Here is a 24,074-nt window from a genome sequence, read left to right on the forward strand (position 1 = left end):
AAGTGCATTCATTAATTAGCCCCATAAGCCACTAACTATGGGAGGAAGGTGGTCATTCTGTCGTACCTATCTAGGCACTTACGCCATGAACAGAATTTATACCCACACCTGGGGAAGCTGAGGCAAGTATAGAATTCAGTGTCCTATTCCTGGTTCCCCTCTGTAATCACTCACTCAAGCTATACAATGTGTGACAAAGATTCAAATGAGAAACACCCGGAGAACATAAACTCTTCCGGAGAGGGACCATGTCTTTGTATATTTATACACAGTGCTTAGCACATGGTGCCCTGACCTCGAAACGGGTCATACTCAATGTTCATGTTAATAAACACAGCAGGGAACTGGGAAGGAGGTTGGGGTAACTTTCTCAAAAATGTATGGAGCTTGATATAAATGTGAGCTGACATCAGCCCTTGAGGGGAACAAAGGTAAATACTGGTCCATTTGGGAGGAATGTATATCAGGGAGGAACTGGAATGGGTAGACGTGGGAAGGATGTCCGTGTACAGCAGGCAGCCTATTACCAGTTAAATCCTGGAATGTAATAAGTTCAATCACTAACAATTGATTCCCCAAATACACAGCCTCCATCTACCCCAGCTTTGGAATCACGTGCCAAGCCACATAGATACAGAGCCATTAAAAACAGTTGGACCTTAATTGGGATTAGTATGCCTTGATGCAAGTGGACATCTGTTTAAGAGAGCTATGCAGAGCCCTCTACCCTAATCTGTGTCCATTCACACACTGGGGAATGCAGAGACTAAGGAAAGTTGTACTGTGAATTTAAACTGATATTGTTAACTAGTGGAGCCCCCTTGTGGGCACCCTTCTTCCAGGGTCAGAGTAGGTATTTTCAGTTTACCTTTTGTCACTTTGGAAGTGGCTTAAGCTAAACTGAAAAAGCCAAAGGGGAGTGGTACTAGTGTAACTACAGCTCTCTAACTATACCTGTAAAATTAAACTGCTACAACTCGTAAACGTTTCCCAGGCGGACAAGCCCTTCAAATCAGGGTCAAAGGAATCTGAACATCCATGACCAGCAGCTCAGGTGGCCCAGCTTTGGGCTGGCTTTAGAAGATGGGGCAATTAGCCTGTGCAAAGCAGGCACAGCACCTCCCCTGTATGGGGAGGAAATCAAGGCACTGGAGCAGACAGATATTACAGAATGAGGGAGATGGTGCAGTAGCTGGGGGGGGGAGGCTTGTGGAGACTCTAGTGTGTTTGAAGGCAAAGGCAAATGAGCAGGGGGTGGCTGAGCATGAGGGAGAGGGATGGAGGAGGGCAGGAGCTGGGGGAGGCTGGTGCAGGACTAGCAGGAGGCAGGGAAGCCAGGAAGGATTTAGTTAGGGTGACACTAATAGTTCCAGCTTCTTTTAAGAGGCAGAAAATCCTAGGAACTGGGGCAGTCAGGGGTATGTGCCTGTTCACAGACCAAGGCTTGGTGCCAGACTAGGCCTGTGGCTAATGCAAAGCTCTGACATCTCTGGCACTCAGGGAGTGGGGAGCTATGGAGGTAATTTCCCAAAGGTAGCTGACAGCTCCGAGATCCATTTGAGAATTAGGGCCCAACTAAGTGTGGACTTCCCCTGGCAATCACTGTGGCTAGAGGCACTGCAGGGGGGTAAGGCAGCACAGAATGGGGTCTGCTTTGGGGAGAGCACGCTGGCTGTGCCAGGAAGCAGGGGAGGGAGCGGCTGAGCCAGGATTTTCTGGCTGTGAGTTTCCTGGGTTTGAGAGGTGCTCTCGTGGCCTTACATCCTTTTCACAGAGGTGCGTGTGGGGATGTCCCAGAGGGTTTTCGGGTGTGTTACACTCACCACCATGCAGCAGTGAGGGAGCAAGTCCTCAAAGCATTGTCTTGCCTAGAAGCTTCTCCCGTCCTTTAACAAGTGCCCCTAATAATTCCCGCCAAACACTTGAGCTGCTCCTGGGTGATAAAAGCCACTAGGCAAAGTGCAGTGACCTGAGTGGCTGCAGGAGATGGGGTGGGCTGCACTCATGCCCTCCACTCCACACCTCTGGTCACTTTGGAGTTTTGTATCTCTCCCATTTCTCAACTACTGGACGTCCTTTTATATGGAGATGGTAACAACAGTTTCTGTCCCAAGAGTCCTCTGGATTGATCAGCTACCATGTCACCTTACCTGACTCTCGGCATTCACTGCACATGTGTCTTGGTCTTCCAAATGAAGCCCCTCAGTCATTCCTCTGTCCAGAGAGACAGCTTCCAGGAAGTTAGATGGGACAAGGCCTCTCTGTCTGTTTAACTCCCCCTGCAAGGTCAGAGGAGTAGTTCTTAGATACACCACTAAGAAAGACTGACTTGAGAAATGAAGCAGACAACCCCATTGCACAGGGCTAGGCAGATTGCAGCCTATGGCTAAACCCGGCTAAGATAATTAGGAAATGTGGCCTGCCTTGCTCCCACAGGCTTGGAGGTCAGAGCCTGGGTTCTGTTCCTGGCTCTGGCCTGCTGGGTGACCTTAGGCAAGTCATGTCCCCTCCTGTGCCTCAGTTTCCCCATCTCTATATTGGGGATAATGGTCCTGACCTCCATTGTAAAGCGCTTTGAGAGCTAAACTCTGGGGCTGGGACTGTCTCTTTGTTCTGTGTTTGTAGAGTACTAGCACAATGGGGTCCTGGGCAACAACTGGGGCTCCCGGGAATACAAAGGCTGGGGATGATGAAAAGCACTCCGTAGGAGCTGGGGATTCCTGTCATTAGTATTGTGCGGGGGGCGGCGGGGGCAGATCTACCAACACCCGTTCCACTCTCACTACAAGAACAGGTCAGTGTGAGGAGCAGAGAAAAGGGACAAACAATGGAGCCAGATGGATAGATAGACACTGATCACCATAAAGCTACAGAGCACATTGACACCTGGACGAACAGCAACTGACTTTGGAGAAACAAAAGGAAATGATTTGCCTGTTCTGGTGACTTTCTTAATCCTTTTGATTCTATTTGGCATTGGGGGTTTAACTAAAGCTTCTCTGAATAACAACAGGTGCAAAGATACTTTATCCAACAGGACCCCAGGAATATAGAGCCATAGTAAATGGAGTGCAGAACTAAACTTGAAAACAGAATCTTGTAGGCAAGACAGGGATCTTGGCCCAACACTGTGTAACATAAATATCCAATTCCTTGCAAACACCCTGGAAGATTCCTGGGCACCTGTAATAGCCCTGGGAGAGAATTAAATTAAATGTGCCTTTTATACAGGGACTTTCTTTCCTCACCAACCAGAGAGTTTGCATTTAGTAGAAAATGTCTGTGACACACTGTTGCTAGAGTGAAACTTTGACAGCATCAGGAGTGTCTGGTAATTCCTGAGTTCCTGTGTAAATGATATCATAGGCAAGTACACTGTTGTCACGTAGTATGCTTAACTGAAATGAATGGGTTTGGTTTTGTACCAAGAACAGACTGGTAACACCTAGAGCTGCCTGAATCATAGAATCATAGATCTCAGGGTTGGAAGGGACCTCAGGAGGTATCTAGTCCAACCCCCTGCTCAAAGCAGGACCAATCCCCGACTAAATCATCCCAGCCAGGGCTTTGTCAAGCCTGCACCACCTGGATAGCTGAGCTGCTCCAGGTCTGGTGGGGTGCTGGTTTGACACACTGTCTCTCCTCTCCCTAGAGCAGTACATCATGGGCTCCCCCACACTGCCGGCTCAGCTTTCTCAACTGCAGGAGCCATCTCTACCACAGAGAGGGAGCTCAGCTTCCAGGGCACATTCAGTTCTCAGGCTCCGAGTTCAGACCACCCCTTTATGCCATTAGCGCAAAGGGGTTTCTTTGGGATGTCCCCTACCTGGGAACCGGATTGAAAGAACCAATTCATTTCACATAAGCCACCACGGAGCCTGTGGACATCACCAGCTTTCAGTCACTGCCAACCTAACTGGATTTGAACCAGGCCCCTGGGTCTCTCCCAAGCCCTCCAGGCTCCCAGCAAACGTATCACTTGTGATTAAACTAGGCCATGGCACGTATAAAGAAAACAAGGAACGGAGAGAGAAATAGAAATGGCCGTAACGAAATGGCACTTCTTTAATGACAACTCAGCCTGCAGCAGATGTGGTGTGCTTGCTGAGCACTGTTCATGTACACAATGTGCACAGTACATAGATTCCAGTTTGGCAATAGCTGTATTAGGGTTATGCCAAGAAAGGAACTAGGAGAACGAAAGCGGGGGGGCTCCCCCTCCTCCGGGGGCTGGAGAGAGAGAGAATGGCTTAAAGGTAAAATGCAGAAAACACACCCCAGCTGGAATGTGTCGAACTGGGATTATGTAAGAAACCAAAGGTTGGAATTCATTGTGTTTGGGACAGTCCCTGCTGACAAGCCTCCATTTTGTTTCCCAGTCTCTCCTATTCTGACAGTTGATTGGGAGTAGCCCTTCAGGCTGCATGTCTCTCAGACTCTCTGGACACAGTACTTACGTAATAGAATCCATCATCATCCATGGACCCGAACACTGTGATAACGTCTCCAGCAGTAAATGTCAGCTCAGCCTAAAAGGAGGCACAGTAAGGACGTGGTTAGGAGAGCCCAGCTCTGGGAAGGAAATGGTTAGACACAAACAATGCTCCTGGGACCTGCCTTTCACAAGCTTCTGCACCCCTTTCCCATTGTCATTTCCATCTTAGAAATTCTCTGGGAGATAAAATATTCCGAGGCCTTGGGATTTGTGCCCTGACTCCCCAGGCCATTGTGACAGGCTTGTGAGAGTCCGACTCCCAGTGAGGGAAGCAGGCTCTGTCTGGATGTGAAGATAAAAGGAAACACCAGAAACAGGTCAGCCTTCTGCCCAGAGATGTCTGAGCGCAAGGAACTGTCATGAACGGAGCAACATGAACATTGGCTCATATCTAAACAGTGATGCGGCCTCTGTGTGTTTGGGCCCAATGCCTGGGAATGCTCTAGCAAAAGCGCTGGCTACCAATAACTGTGTTTTCCAGGGCCTGATTCCACACTGCAGCTGCAGTCAAAATTGAACTGAATAGATTGAACTTGGGTCTCACGCTCCGATCAGAGTAGGGGAAGTCTGCACAGTCAAGCACCAGACCTCGCTCGGTGGATAAAGGGAAGACTTCTGTCTCCAAGGCTATTATTCCCAGACTTTCACAAGCACTCGGAAAGAGGATGATGCAGGGTCAGGCCAAAGGGATCCAGCGTAAGAAGGTAAACCAGAGGGGGAGAGAGAAAGAGAAGTAAGCCTCAGGCAGGAAGTGACTGGTGCTGGTTACCTCCACATCCACATTTGGAGAGCTCTCCCGAGGGTTGTAGTCAAAAGCAGCCACCATGGTCCTAGGTGTGATCAGATCAGCCCCAAGGTCCTGCCACCTGGACCCTGAGGGACAGAAACAAAACAGACATTCGTGAGACTGAAAATCCAGGATGAAACCCCAAATCAGAACAGTTTCTCTGCTATCCCTGGGGCAGATGCAAGCACCAGGTCTCAATGGGTATCTTAAATGGGGGAAGGACATTTGTAGGGTCCAGCTGGGTGGCTGGAAAGGCAACTCAGCTGAACCTGGTGAGAAGGTGCCACCTTTTCTCTCACCTCCCCCACTTCCTCATATATCCAGGATTCCCTCACCAGCTCTCTCTGTCTGTCTCCTGACCTGTCTGTGCTCCCACGAATCACCCAGGCCAGCACCTGCCACTTGCAGCCAGACTGGGGAGTTGGGGAACCGCAAAGCCATTTGGCTGGTGCGCAGCTCCTGCTCTGCTAATGGCAGAGCACTGGGGAAGGCAGGAGTCAATGTGATGAGGTTACGTGGTAGGGGGATGAGGAGGTGGTGAAGGTCCTGCAGAGCCTGCTGGGGAATGCACTGGTCCCTCAGCCTCCTCCTTCTATGATCGAAGGATTGCTGCCTTCCTTAGCTTATACAGCAAATGTGGGGCCCAGTTAGCATTTGTCAAACATGCTGCCACGCAGAGCCACTCAGGCTGCAATGCGTAAAAAGGGACGAGAGCTAACTGTGACCACCCCTTCCAATTCCTGCTACTCTTCTCCAAAGGGACCTGGCTGAACCAGGCCAGTCAGCCCTTCCAAACAGGGACCAACTGCCCCAGTTATCATGACAGGGCACAGTTAATGGCTGAGGTAGTTCTGTGAAAGGATCTCTCTCGGTTGGGTCTCACTGACACCTTTCTCACCCTTCTGGGATGACCTTTTCCAGGGCTAGTCTCTACTCAAAGGCATTTCTTTTTGCTGAAAGTTTGAGCCAAAGCAGTTCAGCCCCTTCTGGGAAGAGAGGCAGTAGCAAGGTCCAGCCCCAACTGAGAGAGCCCAGGAACAGTGTTCCTGGTTTGAGGCAGAGAGTTGAAATGTGGCCCCCTTAGCAGGCTAGAAAAGAACCTTTCAGAGTCCCACTGAAATCCCATTTGGGTTGGGCCACGTCAGCAGGGCACACAGCACCATCTGCGAATTGCTCGTTGACGTGCAATGGAGCAGTGACAGAGAGGCGCAGTCAGGGGCCAGAGAGGGGGCAGCTTGCTCCAGAACATGCCTCCCTGGCAGAGCTCCAAGCTCTACTTAAGCCTGTCAGTGTGTAAAAGCAGAGCTCGGAAGCCCAGGAGGTGCAAACTGTCCAGTCTCTAGCTGTTGGCTGCTGTGCTGTCCCCAGATCCTCATGGATCTAAGCCTTCCACTGCATGTGTTTAACACTGGCCAGGGCTGTGGAAAGGGAGAGAAGCAGTGGGTGTGGGGAGAGCAGTGTCCTAGGGAGGGGCAACAGCTCATTCAGGAAAGTGCACATGGAATGCAAGACGGCTCTTGGGGCATCTCCTAGCCCCTTAACAAGTGTTCAACCTCCCTCCATCACATGCACATGACAGAGAGATTTTAAAATTAACTTTAGATTTTTTTGCAAAGCACCTACGATGGCTTGTACCTAAGCACTAAGACAAAAGCTAAACCAAATATTGCTAATGGCCAGACAAGATGGCCACAAAAGATCATTCATCTCCAGAGAACGCACATGACTCCTGCCTAGCAGAAATAACAATCAAACAGCTACAATACTACAGTGGTGGGGAGGGATAGCTGAGTGATTTGAGCATTGGCCTGCTAAACCTAAAGTTATGAGTTCAATCCTTACAGGGGCCTGTTTGGGGATTGGCCCTGCTGTGAGCAGGGGGTGGGACTAGATGACCTCCTGAGGTCCCTTCCAACCCTGGTATTCTATGATTCTATACATAGAATATTTCACCTTGTGTTATATATCACCCAGCTCAGGCTTTGCAGACTGTGGGTAAAGTCAATGGTTGTATTGCTGTAGACTTCCAGTGGGACCAGGAATTCACCCCACAAGAGGAGTGAATTTCACAGTCCTTCACTAAGAATACCAAAATAAGAGTTTCCCTCTGGGGCCAGACAACAAGAACATTCCCACTACGCGTTGTTGTTGTTGCAATCAGGTAGAGAGGGCAATTTGGTCTAGGGATTAGTCTGGTCCTGGGCTCTGTGGATAAACAAATCCCTTGCATTATACCTGGCAGTGCATGGGAAGCTAGTGCAGACCTTGGTGGCTGGTGTTACATGCTCATTTGCTTGTCCAGCTAAACAAACAGATGACCACATTCTGCAGAAGCAGAAGCTTCCAAGTGGTCAGCTAGAGTAAATCAAAGTAAAATGTATTTCAGCACTCCAGCCTGTAGTAGAGAGAGAGCCTGAAGCATGGGCCTGGTGCAAGGCCTGAGGCCTGAACCTAAGGCTAGGTCTACACTACAGCGGGGGTCCGACCTAAGATACGCAACTTCAGCTACGTGAATACCGTAGCTGAAGTTGCGTATTTTAGGTCAGCTTACCTGGCGGTGAGGACGGGGGAAAGCCGACTGCTGCCGCGCTGCCGCCGACTCCGCTGCCGCCTCTTGCCGAGGTGGATTTCTGGAGTCGACGGCAGAGCGATCAGGGATCGATTTTACCGCGTCCTCACGAGACACGGTAAGTCGATCCCCGATAGACCGATTGCTACCCGCCGGATCGGCGGGTAGTGAAGACATACCCTAAGTCAGCAAAAGTTATGCTACGAGCTACAGTCAGGCCCTGTCAAAAGTAGATGCTTGCCTGCAAGTCAGTGACCGGCACACGAACTTGGCACCGGTACTGCTAGTATTGATAAAACACACTGAATGTGTAAACACATTCCAGCAGGCCAGTGCAAGAACACCCTAACTTAGCACACGACAAAAGTGATGAATAGTGATCTTTTGTCTAAAACAGAGTAAAAGTGGTGAATAGGGATGTTTTGTCTGAAACATTAGGAGGAAAGTACAAGGGGAGGTAACAAACATGTCTTGAAACACATAAGGTGATACGTAAGTTGTTTATCCGAGTCTATAAATGTTGGGATACCTCACTTTAACCCTTCGTCTGGCCTAGGGGGCACTGGAAAGTCCCACCACTGACTGAGCTGGTCCATTATCACAGGCATGCATGTGTTAAGTGTACCTGTAACCACTGAGCTGAGACATTAGCACCGCACTTCATCGGCAATAAACCTGAGCGAGCGCCTTTGCTACTAACCAGGTCTGTGGTTATTGGGCAGTTCAGTTGGAGCCTGCTGTATGGGCTAACTGGCCAGAGCTGGTACAGCACGCAGAGAGAACACACACACACACACTCACAGCCAACAACTGACAACACACAGCCAACAACTGACAACTGATCTGGTAAGTGAGTGAGCTGCCCTCTGTAGGAATGGGTGATCTAACAGCGCAGAAAACTATGAGTTAGGGAGCAATGGTGCTGACAGAGGCATATATGACAGTGGGTTCACAAAAGGAGAGGCTGCAGCCTATGGCCTAGCCGAACATGGCAAAGGGCACTGCCAGCACCTATTCTTACCTAAGTGCCTAGGCCCAGCAATGGCTCCAGTATGATCTCAACAGCTTGGCCCATAAAGGTCAATGATAAGCATACCTCCGTCCCCACCCTTCCTCCAGGTGTTCCCCCATTCAGCAGCATTTCCCCTGCCTTATCTAAACTGAGCTGAACCCATCCAGCTTTCACCAAAGATCTTAGCTTGGCACTAACTGGGAAAGCAAGGAGCCTGCTGCTTCCAGTATGAAGAACAGTAAATGGAAATCAGGGCAGGCGGGGTAAGGAATTCAATCAATCTGATTCTATTCCACCCTCTGCAGCAGACTTCTTGTGTGACCTTAGACTGCTTCTCTGTGGGCACTTTGTAAAGCCAGGATCACACCGCCTGACCTCACAGGGTGTAGTGCCACCCGACATCTCACTTGGTACCATCTGTCTCAAAGCTTTTTCCAAGGATGGGTAAGTACCATCGTCACCATTGTGTCTCTGGATCCCCATCTGTACAGAGAGAGGATGAGACTTACCCAAGGCCACCCAGCAGGTCTGTGGCAAGTTCAGGAATGGAACCTAGTCCTGCTGACTCCCGGTCCCATGCTCAATCCACGAAACCACTGCTTGTTTCAAGCAGCCCAGAATCTTGCCCTCTAAATGGAAACCACTAACAGGCCTCAGTAATAGACTCTATCTCCTCATGCTAATTTTCACTAGCTGCTGAGTACCAAAGATCCATCTCCATTCTGTGCTGCTCCCAGCAGCCAGGAAAGCCAGATCAAATGCTGCAGGTCCACCCACTCCTGCCTAGGGTGACCAGACAGCAAATGTGAAAAATCGGGACAGAGGGTGGGGGATAATAAGAGTCTATATAAGAAAAAGACTCAAAAATCGGGACTGTCCCTATAAAATCAGGACATCTGGTCACCCTACTCCTGCCCAACATGCGTCCCTGGAACCAGAGAGATTGTCATGGAACTAAGCAATCCTCCCAATAAGTCATTGGAATTTCCCCCACAGCAAGAAGCCCTTTGCTGTCTCTAGCTGTGGCACTGTAAGCCCATGGGGTCTATCACACGGGGGTCCTGATCTCTGACGGGGGCTCCTCGGCACCATGTAATACAAATAAATCATCATCAGACGAGTCAGACATCCTACAACTACTCAGGCCAGCCCCACCAGCCACCCAAAACAAGCCCACAGTCCCCAGATTCCCACTGTGTAGCCGAAGGTCCAACAGCCACCATCCAAATAGGAGGGAGACCCTACACACACTGCAACCCCTCTGGTGTCACAACATGCTTTCCAAATGGCACAGGGTAACCATCTCTCCTGCTGTAGGAACAATTTCTCAAACCTCACCCCTTTGTCCTCATTCCTGTCACCCCTTCGGACCATGCACACCTCCATGACAAGCAGCCCAAGCCCGACTCTTCTCTAGTGAGCCCTTCTGACAGCAGCCTGCCATTCCCCATGCTCACCTCACCCACCATCCATGTCCCCAATATCAGCCCCCAGCATACACTGCTCACTGCATAAACAGCCTGTTCCTCCTTGCCACAGCTTAGCTAGGATCTGGGTAAGACTGAACACGCCGAAACCACAAGCTGGTAGCAGGACTCTTCTTACTGGAGTCACGCTGACAAGGTTCCACGTAGGGAAGGGAGAGAAACCTGCTCACATGGGTTCTGAAGGGCTCTTACGAGGAAGTGATGCGGCTGCTCCCTGAGGTGTGTTGCTGAAAAGCATCTACCTACTTTTATGGGCCCTTTCCCTGTAGTATCCGAGCATGGAAGGAGCAATTCTCACCTGGACGAGGCTTGTAGTTTTCCTGTTTCTCCAGGTCTGCTGTGGAAGAAAAGATTTAATGAGTCTGTATTCAGCTTTCAACACTGACAAAAACAGACACCTGACGAACAACAACAAAACGTTCCTCATGAACAGCAAAGATCAAGCCAAGGCCCAACAAGCACACACCACAAGCAGATCGTACATCCTGTTCATGCAGCTCAAAGTCTAGGACAGTAACAGTGACACTGGAACATCATTGGAGACAGAGGACAAGCTCAAGAAACAAAAAGAGCTATCTGTCCTGGAGAACATTTAACACCCAGGCCAGGGTCCCAGCATGGAGTGATTACAAATGGTGCCAAACTGGAAGGAAAGGGTGCTCTGTCCACTTGCTGCCAGTCTGACCACTTGGAGATCCTGAGAGCAGGTAGTCAAAACTCAACCCAGTTTGCAACCCAATGCCAAAATCAAACGCAAGCAGCAGGCGTGACAGACCTTTCTTGGCACGTCTGGGTTTCGGAGGAGGGACCGTGAGGCGGCGTGGAGGTGGAGCAAATGTACCATTTCCTTAATAAAATCCAAGAAAAAAAGCAAATAGACAAGAGAACAGTAAGACAGCGAATGAAAGTGAAAAGCTTCTTGGAGAGTGAGCAAGCAACACAGCAGCATGAAGAAACTTCCACTGGGAAGCAGACTCTGCAATTTATATACTAAAGCGAGACCACCCGGGGACTCTCAGACTGTACAACCCACACACAGACACATGGGTTTTTATATATATATGCGCTCATCAAGAATGCAACAGAGCATGTCCTGCCTGTCCATCCCTCCCTGCCTGTGACTGCACATCACCTTTCAGGAATATTAGAGTCACAGTAAAACCAAACCCTAACAGATTACTACCCAAAAGAAGCAAATTTAGGGCTGCACTTCTCAAACAAGCCACCCACATTAACCCTGCCCTTGCAGGAACACAGTTCCCTTCTTCCCCACTCTGCGGGTAGGTGAATGAAGAAGATCAGGATGGGAGACTGGGAGAGAACAGGGGATTTTAGAGGCTGGTAGGGGAGGAGATCAGGGTTTTTCCCTCCCTTCTCCTGAGGCTCTGCAGGGAGGAAGATCCCCAGTGAGCCTGGGGAGGAGCGGTTCACCAGCCAGACCCTCATGTGAGGCTCTCAAGGGGAAATGCTCTTTTCTGCTGACAAGGTTCCCTAGTGACGGGGTGATGCTTGGAGCTCGATCTCTGCAGAGAAGAGGGACAGAGATGGCTCCTGCAGTCCCTAAGCTCTGAATCATTGATCAACAGTGATTCATATTTAAGAACTAGTAACTTTTGAAAATACATGTTAGCCTTTGTCATTGAACACTGGATCTCAGCCTGGGGAGACAGGGAAATACGCTTCCTCTTTCGCCTTGTCTCCACTGTCAGCTACAACGTGGCAAAAGCACTGGGCAGACAGAGTTCGGTTAACTGCTCTGTCATTTGGGTGTGAAGTTGGGAGCCCCTTGTGCACGTCACTCCACTACCCCAGCCCTAGATCTAACCTTCCAGTGTTGCTGTCACCCATGGCACTCAGCATGTCTGGGATTCACTCTGAGCAGCCAGGGTGTCCGGAGGACCTGCAAGACATGCCAGTGCTTAGATGGCAGTATTCTCCCTGGAACGCTGTCTGGTGGCAGGCGACAAGCCCACAATTCCCACCCAGGGTCAGCTGAGATCTTGCAGTTCACTAAGGCCCCTGGTGGCTGTGATAACACAGAGGGATTCTTGCCCTTCTCAGGCTCAGCTTCATGCACGTGAGCTGCAGGAGGCAGAAAGACATCAGCTGTGCATAAAGCACTAAGGCCCCATGCTTCAGACACTCGCTGGCACGGACCAGGAGCCCAAGTGGCACCACCGTTTGGCTTCTCTAGGGCCACGTATGTGTACTCCGCATTCATTTACAATCTATGCAACAAGGCCAAGTCAAAGCAGCGTTGTTAATTGTAAAACTCAGCTCTTTTTTCTCTCTTCCCCTCATTCTCTCCTTCCCATTTCTCTTTTCTCTCCTTCCATCAGGCTCCCTCCTCTCAGAGTTCCCTCATCACTATTCTCCTCTCTGCCCTGGCTTTCTTCCCCACCTCCACCCACCCGTCTCCTCCTCCTCCTTCCCTGTCTACACACTGTGCTCTCCTAAAAGTAGTGCCTCCCCTGCCCAAGGGCTGGTCAGCTGCAGACCATGAGGCGCCCATGATCGGCTGAAGCTGAGGTACTATTCTGCTCCCTCCTATGTTCTTCTCACGTACTTCAGCAAGAAGCAGACCCCACTTCAACTCCTCACTGCACAGCAGCTGGCCCAGGGTTAGCTCTCACAAAGCACACGTCATTAAAACCCATCCAGAGACAGCATCCTCCCCACGTGCCGCTCCCTTGCATGTCCACACTCAATGCCGCATGTGGGAGGCGGCTTGGAACAATGCTGCAGTTTGGAAGGGCAGGTTTTGAACTGAGATACTACAGCAGTTAGAGCCTCAGGCCAGGACACTCAGCTCATGTGCACAGGGCCCCTGCTGCTCGCTATAGCTACAGCAGGGGTTCTGGTGGCTGACGCTCCTGAGGGTGGCCACAAGAACCCCCTTGGCAGGTGCAGTTGGCGTGCAGCTGCAGTGCAATGCATGACAGCAGTGCTGAGCTTCCTGAATGTCAGGAAAGAAACGCATTGTCCACATGCAGAACCCGAGTAGGTGTGGGAGGGAGGTACAGTACCTATGCTTTCCACCGATGTGGCAGCAGGAATGTAACCTTGCTTTAACAGCTCCTTCCTCACTTCCGCACTCTCCACCTGAACTTCAGACACCATGTTACAAGGGATGTACCCTGCCCTTCCTGCACATTCACCTCTGTAAAACCCATCAGCGTCTTTGTCGCCACACACCTAGAAGAAGAGAAACAGCATCTGCATCAGTTCACATTAGGGAGCGTGAGCCACGTAATGAAAGCAGGGATGCTCTGCAGGCAAAGCAGTTTAAGGAAGGTAACAACAGCCTGTTCAACTGAATTCTGCATCCAAAAGTCCCAGCCATCTGTGGCCGGGACATGGCAGGTTAGCAGCAACATGGAAGAGAAGACCTCATGTAGCACTGTTCTTACCTTCAGAATCTGCCCCTCCTTAAATGGGAGCTCTTCTTCAGCTGCATCAGGGTTAGGTGACATAGAAATGGGGTCATAGTCAAAAAGGGCCACAAATATCCTTACTGAGTTGTCTGTAACAACAGCCTCTGAAGCTGAGCCTGCAAGCAGGAGAAATGAGGTTAGCACCGCGTTCCAGGGAGCTCACACCTCCAAATCGACATGTTTTCAGGATAGAAGTTACTGGCTTCTCTTTCAACATTTCAAAACAGATTGTTCTCGCTCCATCCCTCTGTCTGTCTCTCCCTCCCTGTACTATGCTCCCTTTCAGATGGAAAATAGTCTCAAGAAACGCTGACAAGCTCACCTGAACTGGAGATGGAAGATTTCAAGATTCGGCTTCTTCTCAAGGTCTTGTTCCCTTTTCGGGTTGGAGTCTGCCAAGCTGGTGAGCCAAGTAACTCTTGTAACCTCAGATCTTCATTATCAGAAGCCTGCAACAGAAACCACTGGAGAGTTACTAATGGCCATGCTTTGAACTCTGAATTAGCATGGACCCAGCTCCACCCCTCCCCAGCGACACTAAGCACACCACAAAAAGCAATGCATTCACATGCAATATTCCTCTTTTGGGACACTCCAGAGATGAGAATTATGTGGCACTGTGGAAAACTGAAGCAAGTCAACATGGACAGGTGCTTTTCTTGGAGGCCAGTAACAACTCCATTGGGGTTGTGAGGAGGGGTGGAAGGACACATCAAGGAAAAGTAGAAATGATCACGGATCATCATTAATTTACTAGGAATTTTCACTAAGGTCCCACGGTCTTTGAGCTTGGACAGCATCTTGGCCTAGGGAGGAGGTCCCAGTTGAGAAAAGGAATACTGCATCCATGAGTCTCCTCTGACTTTCCACAGTACAAGCATAAGCAGAGAATACAAGAAAAGCTTCAGAGCAGCACAGATCTACAAGCTCTACAAGCTCTCCCAGACATACCGCTGACGAGTCTGTTTCTGTACAGCACTAGACAAAGCAGCACACAGGCAGGCTGGGGGCACGGGCAGGGGAGGAAACTATTGTCACTACAAGCTGCTTCAAAACCAGAAGAGGAAAAGTCACCCAGACCCTTGCGTGCAACGCAGCACTGTGTATCCCCCTCCAAGGGCGCTCCGGCATCCTCCTCCAGCCAGCTGGATTATCCGCTCGTTCCCAGCCTTGCTCCTCTGAGTTGCCTTCACTCCTCAGTGCCTCCTTCTCTGGGCAAGGTAACTGTGGGTGGTGGCTTGGAGACCCAGCCCACTCCATTCCTTTCTCTTCCCCAAACTCTTGCTTCTTCAGCGGGGTTCTCCCATCAGAGTGGGCAGACTCAGACTGACTGGAGCAATCACTCCACCCTTCACAGCCAGTCTGGGACCCCTCCACGCTGCCATCTGGCCATTCACTGCTCCCGGGGCTGGAAGGGAAGGTCAGATCCTGATCTTCCTCTGAGTCATATTCAATATTGATCTCGAGGCTCCTTGTGTTGAAGCAGTGGGTTGTCAATGCAGCGGGCTCTGCTAGGTCTGAAGGCATTAACTTTCTGTGGGATTTTCTAAAGGTGCCTGGTCTTGCATGACCACAGACTTCTGACCCGCCCTTGCCACTAGCACTGCTTACGACATTCAGCTTCTCCTTGAGGCTCTGGGCTCTGTACAAGCTGCCTCCTGTCAGGCTGCAGGTGTTCAGCAGGCGACTACAATGCTCTTTGACATCGCTCCGTTTCTTCCTGTTCACCTCAGGCAGATCATGGGCCCTTTCTTGAGAATTACCTCCTTTCTTTCTGCCCGACTGGGGGCTTGTGCCTGCAGTGGGCTTCATTCTACTCTCCTGGTAACCCCAATTACAGCTACCCCTCTTCTGAGTCCAGCTCAGCTCCAGATAGGCAGGATTCTCATTGTCAGAGTCTTCTCTGGTCTTCTGAAGAACAGGAGCCTCTTGGGGCGCCTGCATGGAAAGATTTTGGTAGGTGTCATTACCATCTGTGTTTGGAAATGCCTGAGGGGCACTTATGGGATGGGGCATCCCCTTCCTTTCTGCATGGTATGGACGTCTCTCCAGGAAGCAGTCTGGGGATTCTCTCTTCTCCACATGAACACACTTTTCTTCCTCCTCCTCTTCATCCTCTTCCTCTGTCACTTCGGGAATGCTAAATAACTTCTTGCTGCAGTTCTGCTGATGTGGGAGCTCCAGAAGCCTCTCCAGAATTTCCTCATCGCTATCGGTGTCACAAGGATCCAGCTACAGCCCAGCCCCCAAGACAAGGCACAAAGGGGATAAGCAGAGAGAAAGAGGAAATAAACATTAACAAAGAAAGAAAGCTACAGACGCCCCCTCACGGTGTTTGAAATAGGACAATCCAATGTCAGGACTAGGACCGCACACCGTGACGGAGAGCGATTGCAGTCTGCAGAGAAGCACGGGAGGAGATGGTTCTTCGGGTTAAAGAAAACGATTAGATAACCTAGTGATGCAATGAGACAACAAGAAAGGCCACTGGGTGGGATTGTCTTCCCCTGCCAAATCTGCACAGATGTGTCTGCGTCTGCAGCACCTTCGACTGCATCCTCTGGATGCCACAGAGGCACTCAGAGCTACAGGAGGAAACTGGCTGGGCTGGGGTCAGGTACGCTTTCTCCAGGGCCATCCTGTGTACACAGGAATCAGCAATTCACTCCATCCATAGGGACAGATCAGACTGCTCCTCGTATGCTGGCCCCTGCTGACAGGCACAAGGCCCTGCCTCCTCCCCACCACCTTTTCTGCATCCTTCTCCCTGCAGAGGAGCAGAAGTAAGGAATCCCTGTGCTACCAGAGCAAAGGAGTGCAGGGGCTTTTTCCCTCTGCCACTCACAACGGTCCTATAGCAGCTGATTTGTAAATGCAGCCTGCCTGCAAACTCAGGTGAACACACAACACTCCCTTAGCCAGACGAGGCAATCACTTTCCTTACATTAAACTGAAATGGATACACTTGATCCTACAGAGCTGTGTTCCATTCAGACATGCATTCAAAGACATTCACATTGAACTGGTTATGCAAATGGTTGGTGAAATGTTGCACTGCTTGTAATAAAGCTGGGTCTTAACCCACCCTTAGCATCAGTGGTTATGTCTTGCTTTTTATTATTTTAGTAACAAAATAAAATGGTCACACTGGTACTAGGGGTTCATTTGCAAATAGTTTATAAAGGGCTACTCAACAATTAACATATTCTATAAGCATGATCTAGATATGAGCATTCTGTGGGATAGATAGTTATACACACCACAATAGAAGGTGTTCTAGATGGATCTAAACAACCTATTGACCAGTTGGACTCCACAACAACTGATCAACCATTTATTAAAACATCTGGTAATCACGTGTTAGCCCTCTATAACCTATTTATAAATGTACTCATAAAGCATGACCCATATGACTTGGTTTACTTACATACAGAATCAATCCTTAATTTAAAAATACACAAGTAACATGGGCTTTGCCATTGTTTTGCCCAAGATTCATGGTAGGTTAACCAGCCTATAGTTCCCATGGTCTCCTTTGAATATTGGCTCAACATTAGCACTCTTCCAGTCTTCTGGAATTTCCCCAGTATTCCAAGATTTATTTAAAATTAACATTAGCAGGTCAAAGATCTCCTCAGCCAACTCTTTTAGGACTCTTGGCTGCAAGTTCTCTGGGCTTGCTGATTTTAAAATGTTTATACTGAGTAGATGTTGTTTAACATTTTCATTAGTTACTAATGGACTGGAAAGTACTTCATCACCATCATGTGATACAATCACATCATCCTGCTTCTTTTCAAAACCAGAACACAAAATGTATTTAACTTCTGCTTTTTCTACATTATTATTAACAATTTGCCATCTCCATCTCATAGTGGACCTATATCATTGCTAGGATTTCTTTTGTTCCCAATATATTTTAAAAACACCTTTTATTGTCAGCCCTGTCAACAATGGATTTTTCCCTGATGTCTTTAGATTCCCTTATCAATTTTCTACTCTTCATAACTTCTAATTTATATGATTGCTATCTCTTTCCCCTTTATTTCTATTTGTTATATGTTGCTTTTTTTATTTCTAATTGCTGTCTTCACTTTTCCACTGAACCAGGATGTGCTTTTAGCCAAAGTTGTCATCTTTCATGATTATGGAATCGTGGCTTTTTGGCCATCTAATAAACTCTTCTTAAACAACTCCCCATTTTCATTCATATTTTTCTGTCTAAATTTTTCCTCTGAATCAATTTCACTTATAATTTCCCTCAGCTTTGGGAAAATAACTCTTCTGAAACAACAAGTATATGTGTGTGTGTGTTTATATATATAAAAACTGGCTGAGACTGTCCTCTGTTTAAATAAACATTTAATGTAATTCGTTCATGATCAGTGATTGCTAGGCAACCAGCAACTTTCAGTCCAGTGATTAATTTATCTTTATCTGACATAATGCACTCCAAAACAGAAGGGGTATTCTGAATCAGAGCAATAAAGAGGTGCAGGAGCAATCTAGAGGCCAAATTATTTTTTATCTCAATCAGTTGGGGGCAAAGTAGAAATCAGTTAAGTGGCGAATAATCAGAAGTAAATCAGAGTTACTTGTTTTAGCAGGAAGAAGTTACTCACCTTGTGCAGTAACAATGGTTCTTTGGGATATGTGTCCCTATGGGTGCTCCACTGTAGGTGTGTCTGTACCCCCGCGCTGCTGATCGGCGAATTTCAATAGCAGTCTGTCCCGCCCGCACAGCTCCCCATCTGCCACGAGGTTAGCCAGTGTGTGCGGGCATTCAGTTCCTTCTCTATCACAGAGTCAACCACTGAAACTCCGAAGTAGAGGGGAGGAGGATGGGTTGTGGAGCACCCATAGGGACACACATCTCAAAGGACCATCGTTACTGCACAAGGTAACTTCTTCTCTGAGTAGTGTCTCTATGGGTGCTCCACTGTAGGTGTCTCCCGAGCAGTACCCACCAATGAAGACTGGGACTTCAGAGTCAAGTCTGATATGGATGACAATACTGTCGCACCAAATTTGGCATCTGAAGCCGAATCCCCCAGGATGGCATAGTGCTCTGCAAAGGTATGCACAGATGTCCAGGTAACTGTTCTGCACATTTCTGATATAGGGATACCCTTGGAGAAGGCAACGGGTGAGGAGACCAACCTCATGGAATGTGTGCATACTGAAGCTAGGGGTGCTAAATTATGCAGTTGGTAACAGAGTTTAATACAGTTGGAAACCCACTTTAAGAGCTGCTGAGCTGAGATTGCTGTACCTTTAGACCTATCTGCAATGGAGAGGAAGAGTCTTGGAGATTTTCTAAAAGCCACTGTCCTGTCCAAATAGAAGGCCAAGCTCTACATACAATTGACGGGAGAAGGACGTTTTCCTCATGAGGTTTGGGATGAAATGTTGGAAGCTGAGTAAGTTGATTCATATGAAATGCAGAAGTCACTTTAGGAGTGAACTCTGGATGTGGTCTGAGTGTGACCGTGTCAAGAAAGAACACAGTAAAAGGGGGATGTGCCATCAAAGCTGCTATCTTCACTTCTGCCAGAAGGATAGGGATGGCAAGGAGGAAAGCAATCTTCATGGAAAGTTGAGTTAGTGAACAAGTGGACATGGGTTCAAATTGCGGTCTAGTCGGTCCTTTTAACACTAGATTGAGGTCTCATTGAGGAGTGGGGGACTGGGTTGAGGGAAGAGGTTTGCTATGCCCTTAAGAAACCTCTTCGTAGTTCGGAGGGAGAAGACTGAGTAGCCTTTTACCTGTTAGTGGAAGGTTGCAATTGCTGCTAGATGAACCTTCAGTGAGCTAATAGACAGACACGATTTCTTAAAGGTCAACAGGTAGTCTAGGACCACCGGTAAAGTGGCTGCAGTAGGGGTGACTCCCTTGGGCTGGCACCAGATCTGGAACGTCTTCCATTTCTGAAGGTAGGGATGACGAGTAGTGCCCTTTCTACTGTGTAATAGCGCCTCCTGTACCTCCTCAGAGCAAGATGTTTCTATGTGCTGGAACCATGAAGGAGCCACACTTTTGAGTCACAGGATCCGTAGATTGGGATGGAGAGTGCATTCCTCATTCTGCAACAGCAGGTAAGGAGTGATCGGGAGAGTCATCGGGGGACATAATGCCAGCTGCGACAGATAAGGGCCAGGGCCTTCCTGGGCCAGGTGGAGGCAATCAGAATCATGTTTGCTTTTTTCCTTTTTATTTTTGACAGGACTTTCAATAATAGAGGGAATGGGGGAAAGGCGTAAAGAAGTCCCTTCTCCCAAGGAATGAGAAGAGCATCTCCCATGGAGTGTCGTCCAATCCCTGCCCTGGAGCAGTACTGTGGGCATATCTTGTTCTGGTGAGTAGCAAACAAGTCTATTACTGGCATCCCCTATTGTCAGAAATTGTCATATAGAATCGTCAACTCTATCTCCCATTCGTGGTTGTGCGGGAATTTGCATCTGAGACTGTTGGCTGTTGTGTTGTGTATTCCCGGTAGGTAGGAAATTAATATTAGGCCGTTGTGGGAGATGGACCAGTTCCATAGTTTTAGTGCTTCTACACACAAGGAATGAGATTTGGCACCTCCCTGTTGGTTTATGTAGAACATGCAGGCCATATTGTCTGTTATGACCTTCATGTGTGCGTCCTTGATCAGTGGGAGAAGTGGTACCATGGCTGCCCAAACCATGGAGGTTGAGGGTTGGGTGGGCGATATGCCTGGTGCTCATGGTGAAATTGGATCCCGTATGGCGGGTAAGATGAGCAGTGGGAACCCAAGTGCTCTAGCTCACTATCCGACTCCAATGAGGAGAAAGGTGGGGTGTGGCATGGAGATGTCATCGAGTCCATTGTTCTGGGAGAACTTGGCAATGGAGTCCCAGTACTGAGTAGGAGTGAGTCCGGTACATCGAACACCAAGAGATCTGTCGCGCACTGGAAATCCGCAATGTGGATGTCGTCGTTACCAGTGGTTATCGGTGCCAAGAGGTTTGTGCTGATGGAGTCGGAGATACGGACCTAGTCATAGAGTCTGTCAGTGCGCTAGGGTTGGTGCCGGTGCCAATGACTGCGCTGACATAGCCTTCCCCGGGGTGGATTTTTCATGTCTTTCATGCCGCCCGCGGTACCGGTATTTCTTTGCCTGTGCCCATCAGATCTTTGGCAGACTGACTTACTCTGTTGACTTGGTATCACGCATGCCCTGGGTACCAACTTTAGACAGCTTCAACACCATCGGTACTGATGACATCGATGGAGCCGGAGACCATTTCTGGCTCCATCGGGATTCGCTACAGGGACTCTCAGACCTTTTCTTAGCAGTCTTGAGTGAGTGGCTCGTCTCCTTGGGATCACCTGCCTTCGACATTGAAGGTTGCGGTGATAGCTCTCGCCAGGACTCTGGCAGCTGAAGGGCCGACCCCATGAGCCGGACTTTGATCCTTAACTCTCTGTCTTTCCTGGACCGGGGTTTTAACTGCTGGCACCAATCACACTTTTGTGGATTGTGCTTTTCTTGCAGGCAGCGAACGCACTGCGAGTGTCCGTCCGTCACTGGGATGGATTCTTTGCAGCTAAGGCACTTTTTGAAGCCTGGATAGCCAGGCACACCCTTGTCCAGGGGGCGAGGCGAACCCTTTCTTCTTTGTTCTTCTTTTTTTAATTTTTTGGCATGGCCAACAAAAAACAAAGAAAAAAGCTTCAAGGGAAACTAAAATTTTGCAAAACTAAAAGGAGTTAACAATCCGTGAATGGACAGCTCTTAGCTTCATCTCTAACCAGGGGTGGTTGAGAAGGAACTGAGGAGGGACTGCCCAGGCACGCTGGCTAACCTCGTGGTAGGCAGGGAGATGCGTGAGCACGACAGACTGCTATTGAAATTCTCCGATCAGCAGCAGAGGGGCGCAGACACACCTACAGTGGAGCACCCTAGGGATACTACTCGAAGAAGAACTACTACTTAGGCTCACACCATAAACTACTGTAAACGATTACTGTTATCTACTGTATATTACCTAGTATCTTAATTAAACTCCTCTTATAGGTAACAATATACATTTATGAAATAACAGAATTTTGAATTAGAAAATACAATGCACTAGAACATAAACCCCACTGTTATATGTTTCCTTTTCAGTTTCTCAGTTTTTAGCCTCTTTAAGCCCAGACTTTGGAGGGAAAGTTCTTAGGGTGTTTAGTTATATCTTGAGCAATCCTCTTGTGCAATCTTTGTTTATGGTTTTGAGTTCCAGCTTAAAGAAAGACATGTATTCCTTGATGTGATGTGGTGGCTTCTTGATGGAACAGTTATTCCTCCACTTCTCTCTGGCTTACAGTCCCTTTGCTCTCTGACAATTGCTCTATTCCCACATGCCTTCCGATGCTGTCCGGATGTTTTGTTTTACAGTCCTTACTATTTTCTTACTTTCACTACAGCTGACTTTCCCCTTATTTCTTAACTCTATTTCTCTTCTATTACAGCTTCCTTCACATTTCCTTTGTCTTTATTTTTCTCACTGTTTTTAACAATGTTTTTCTAATAATTGCTTATGTTACTTAGAGACTCGTTAGTTATTTTTCCTCTTGTTTAACTATACTGCTCTTCCTTTAATTTTCCTCTTTTCGCCTTCGACCACTGTCTTTCCTCTTCCTAGGCACAGTCCCTTTTGTGACTATTCCTACCTCTCTTTCTTTCTTGTGTGTCCTGAACTGGACGTTCTCCCTTTCAGCTCTGTTTTTGGTGTCCCCTCTGTTTTTGATGACACAGCTCAGCCACTGGGGTCCCTATCCACTGGCTCCCCACTTCTTTTCTAATGCCAGTTACTGCCTTGCTCGCTACTGGCCTGTTTCCCAATGCTGGGTAGTCTCCCTCCAGACTCCACCAGCTGTTTCCACCAGCTCACAGCAGCGCTCCAGAGGGGAAGCTGCTGCTTGATCTCCCCTGCTGTCCCCCCACCCCCGCAAAGCCATCCCATGCTTATGCTCCACTTCAGATACTCCAGAATCCCTGGTGCCCCCTCCCCCGCAAAGCAGCTGTTTCAGGCTCCCTTTAAAAAAAAAATTCTAAACAACAAGAGGCTGTTTCTGAGCAGCCAACTTGCGAGGCTCCCCTTGCTCTTTTGACCCAACAGCTGCCAATACAGATGGGGCATTACAGGTTTACTGCGTTTTAACTTTTAACGTTAACAGTATCCATCCCTTTCCTTTTCTACTGGGGGGCTCTGAGAAGTGCAACACAGATGGCTCCTGTGATGCCACCATCCAAAGCTTCCAGACTGTGCTAAAATCCTTCATCAAAAAGAAGACAGTTGGGAAAGGGTATTCCATAGATTACGTTTTTAAGGCCAAAAAGGACCACTGTGATCATCTTGCAGGCCATAGGACTTACCTGCATTAATGCCTGATTCAAGTCCAGTGATAGTGCTAGAACTAGAGCACATCTTTAGAAAAACAGTCCTGATTTAAAAATTGTCAGTGACGGAGACTCCACGTGACGCTTAGTAAGTTATTCCGATAGTTAATTACCCTATTAAAAATTTGCACCTTATTTCCAGTCTAAATTTGCTTAGCTTCAACTTCTAGCCACTGGATCATGTTACACTTTTTTCTGCTAGATTGAAGAATTCTTTATCATCAAATTTCTGGTCCCCGTGTAGGTATTTATAGACTGTGATCAAATCACCCCTTAACCTGCTCTTTGATAAGCTAACTAGATACAACTCCTTGAGTTTACCACTACAATTTTTTAACATCTTTATTCAAGTGTGGACACCAGAACTGAACACAGTATTCGACATTAGTGCCAAATACAGAGGTGAAATAACCTACCTACTCCTAACTGATATTCCACAGGGAGTTCATGTTCAGCTGATTGTCCACTATGACCCCCAAGTCTTTTCCGTGTCCCTGGTTCCCAGGGTGGAGTTCCCGCATCCTGTAAGGATTCTGTTCTTAGATGTGTGCTTTACAATTGGCCATATTGACAAACATATTGTGTGTGTGACCCCAGTTTACCAAGCGATCCAGATCACTCTCCCTCAGTGGCCTGTCTTCTTCATTATTTACCACTGCCCCATCTTTGTGTCATCTGCAAACTTTATCAGTGATGATTTTGTGTTTTCTTCCAGGTCACTGATACAAATGTTAAACGGCATAGGGCCAAGAACCAATCCCTGTGTGACCCCACTAGAAACTCACCCAGTGGTGCCGGAACTGGAGGTGGGGGGGGGGGGCGGGCAGGGCCCTTCTTGAAAGTGGCGGGGGGGCTGGCCCGGCCATTTTTCACCAGCGCG

The 24,074-nt window shown here is 48.5% G+C and overlaps 1 protein-coding gene across 5 annotated transcripts in view; it reads right to left on the reverse strand.

The window, feature by feature from the left end:
* Nucleotides 1-24,074, reverse strand: part of TSPOAP1 (TSPO associated protein 1) — a 96,852-nt gene that overhangs the window by 12,973 nt on the left and 59,805 nt on the right. For 2 of the 5 annotated variants that reach the window (XM_026658509.2, XM_026658513.1), the window contains exons 13-21: nt 14,859-16,016; nt 14,107-14,233; nt 13,761-13,900; nt 13,377-13,545; nt 11,126-11,197; nt 10,649-10,687; nt 5,265-5,368; nt 4,458-4,529; nt 2,151-2,279 (exon numbers count right to left, since the gene is read on the reverse strand). In XM_026658509.2, the coding sequence (XP_026514294.1) occupies nt 2,151-2,279; nt 4,458-4,529; nt 5,265-5,368; nt 10,649-10,687; nt 11,126-11,197; nt 13,377-13,545; nt 13,761-13,900; nt 14,107-14,233; nt 14,859-16,016 (2,010 nt within the window). The remainder of the gene's footprint in view (nt 1-2,150; nt 2,280-4,457; nt 4,530-5,264; nt 5,369-10,648; nt 10,688-11,125; nt 11,198-13,376; nt 13,546-13,760; nt 13,901-14,106; nt 14,234-14,858; nt 16,017-24,074) is intronic. The other 3 variants (XM_026658510.2, XM_026658514.2, XM_026658512.2) reach the window with 3 other exon arrangements.

The sequence above is a fragment of the Terrapene carolina genome, unplaced genomic scaffold (genome assembly GCF_002925995.2).
Source record: "Terrapene carolina triunguis isolate 2854851 unplaced genomic scaffold, T_m_triunguis-2.0 Scaffold454, whole genome shotgun sequence".
Taxonomy (NCBI): Eukaryota; Metazoa; Chordata; order Testudines; family Emydidae; genus Terrapene; species Terrapene triunguis.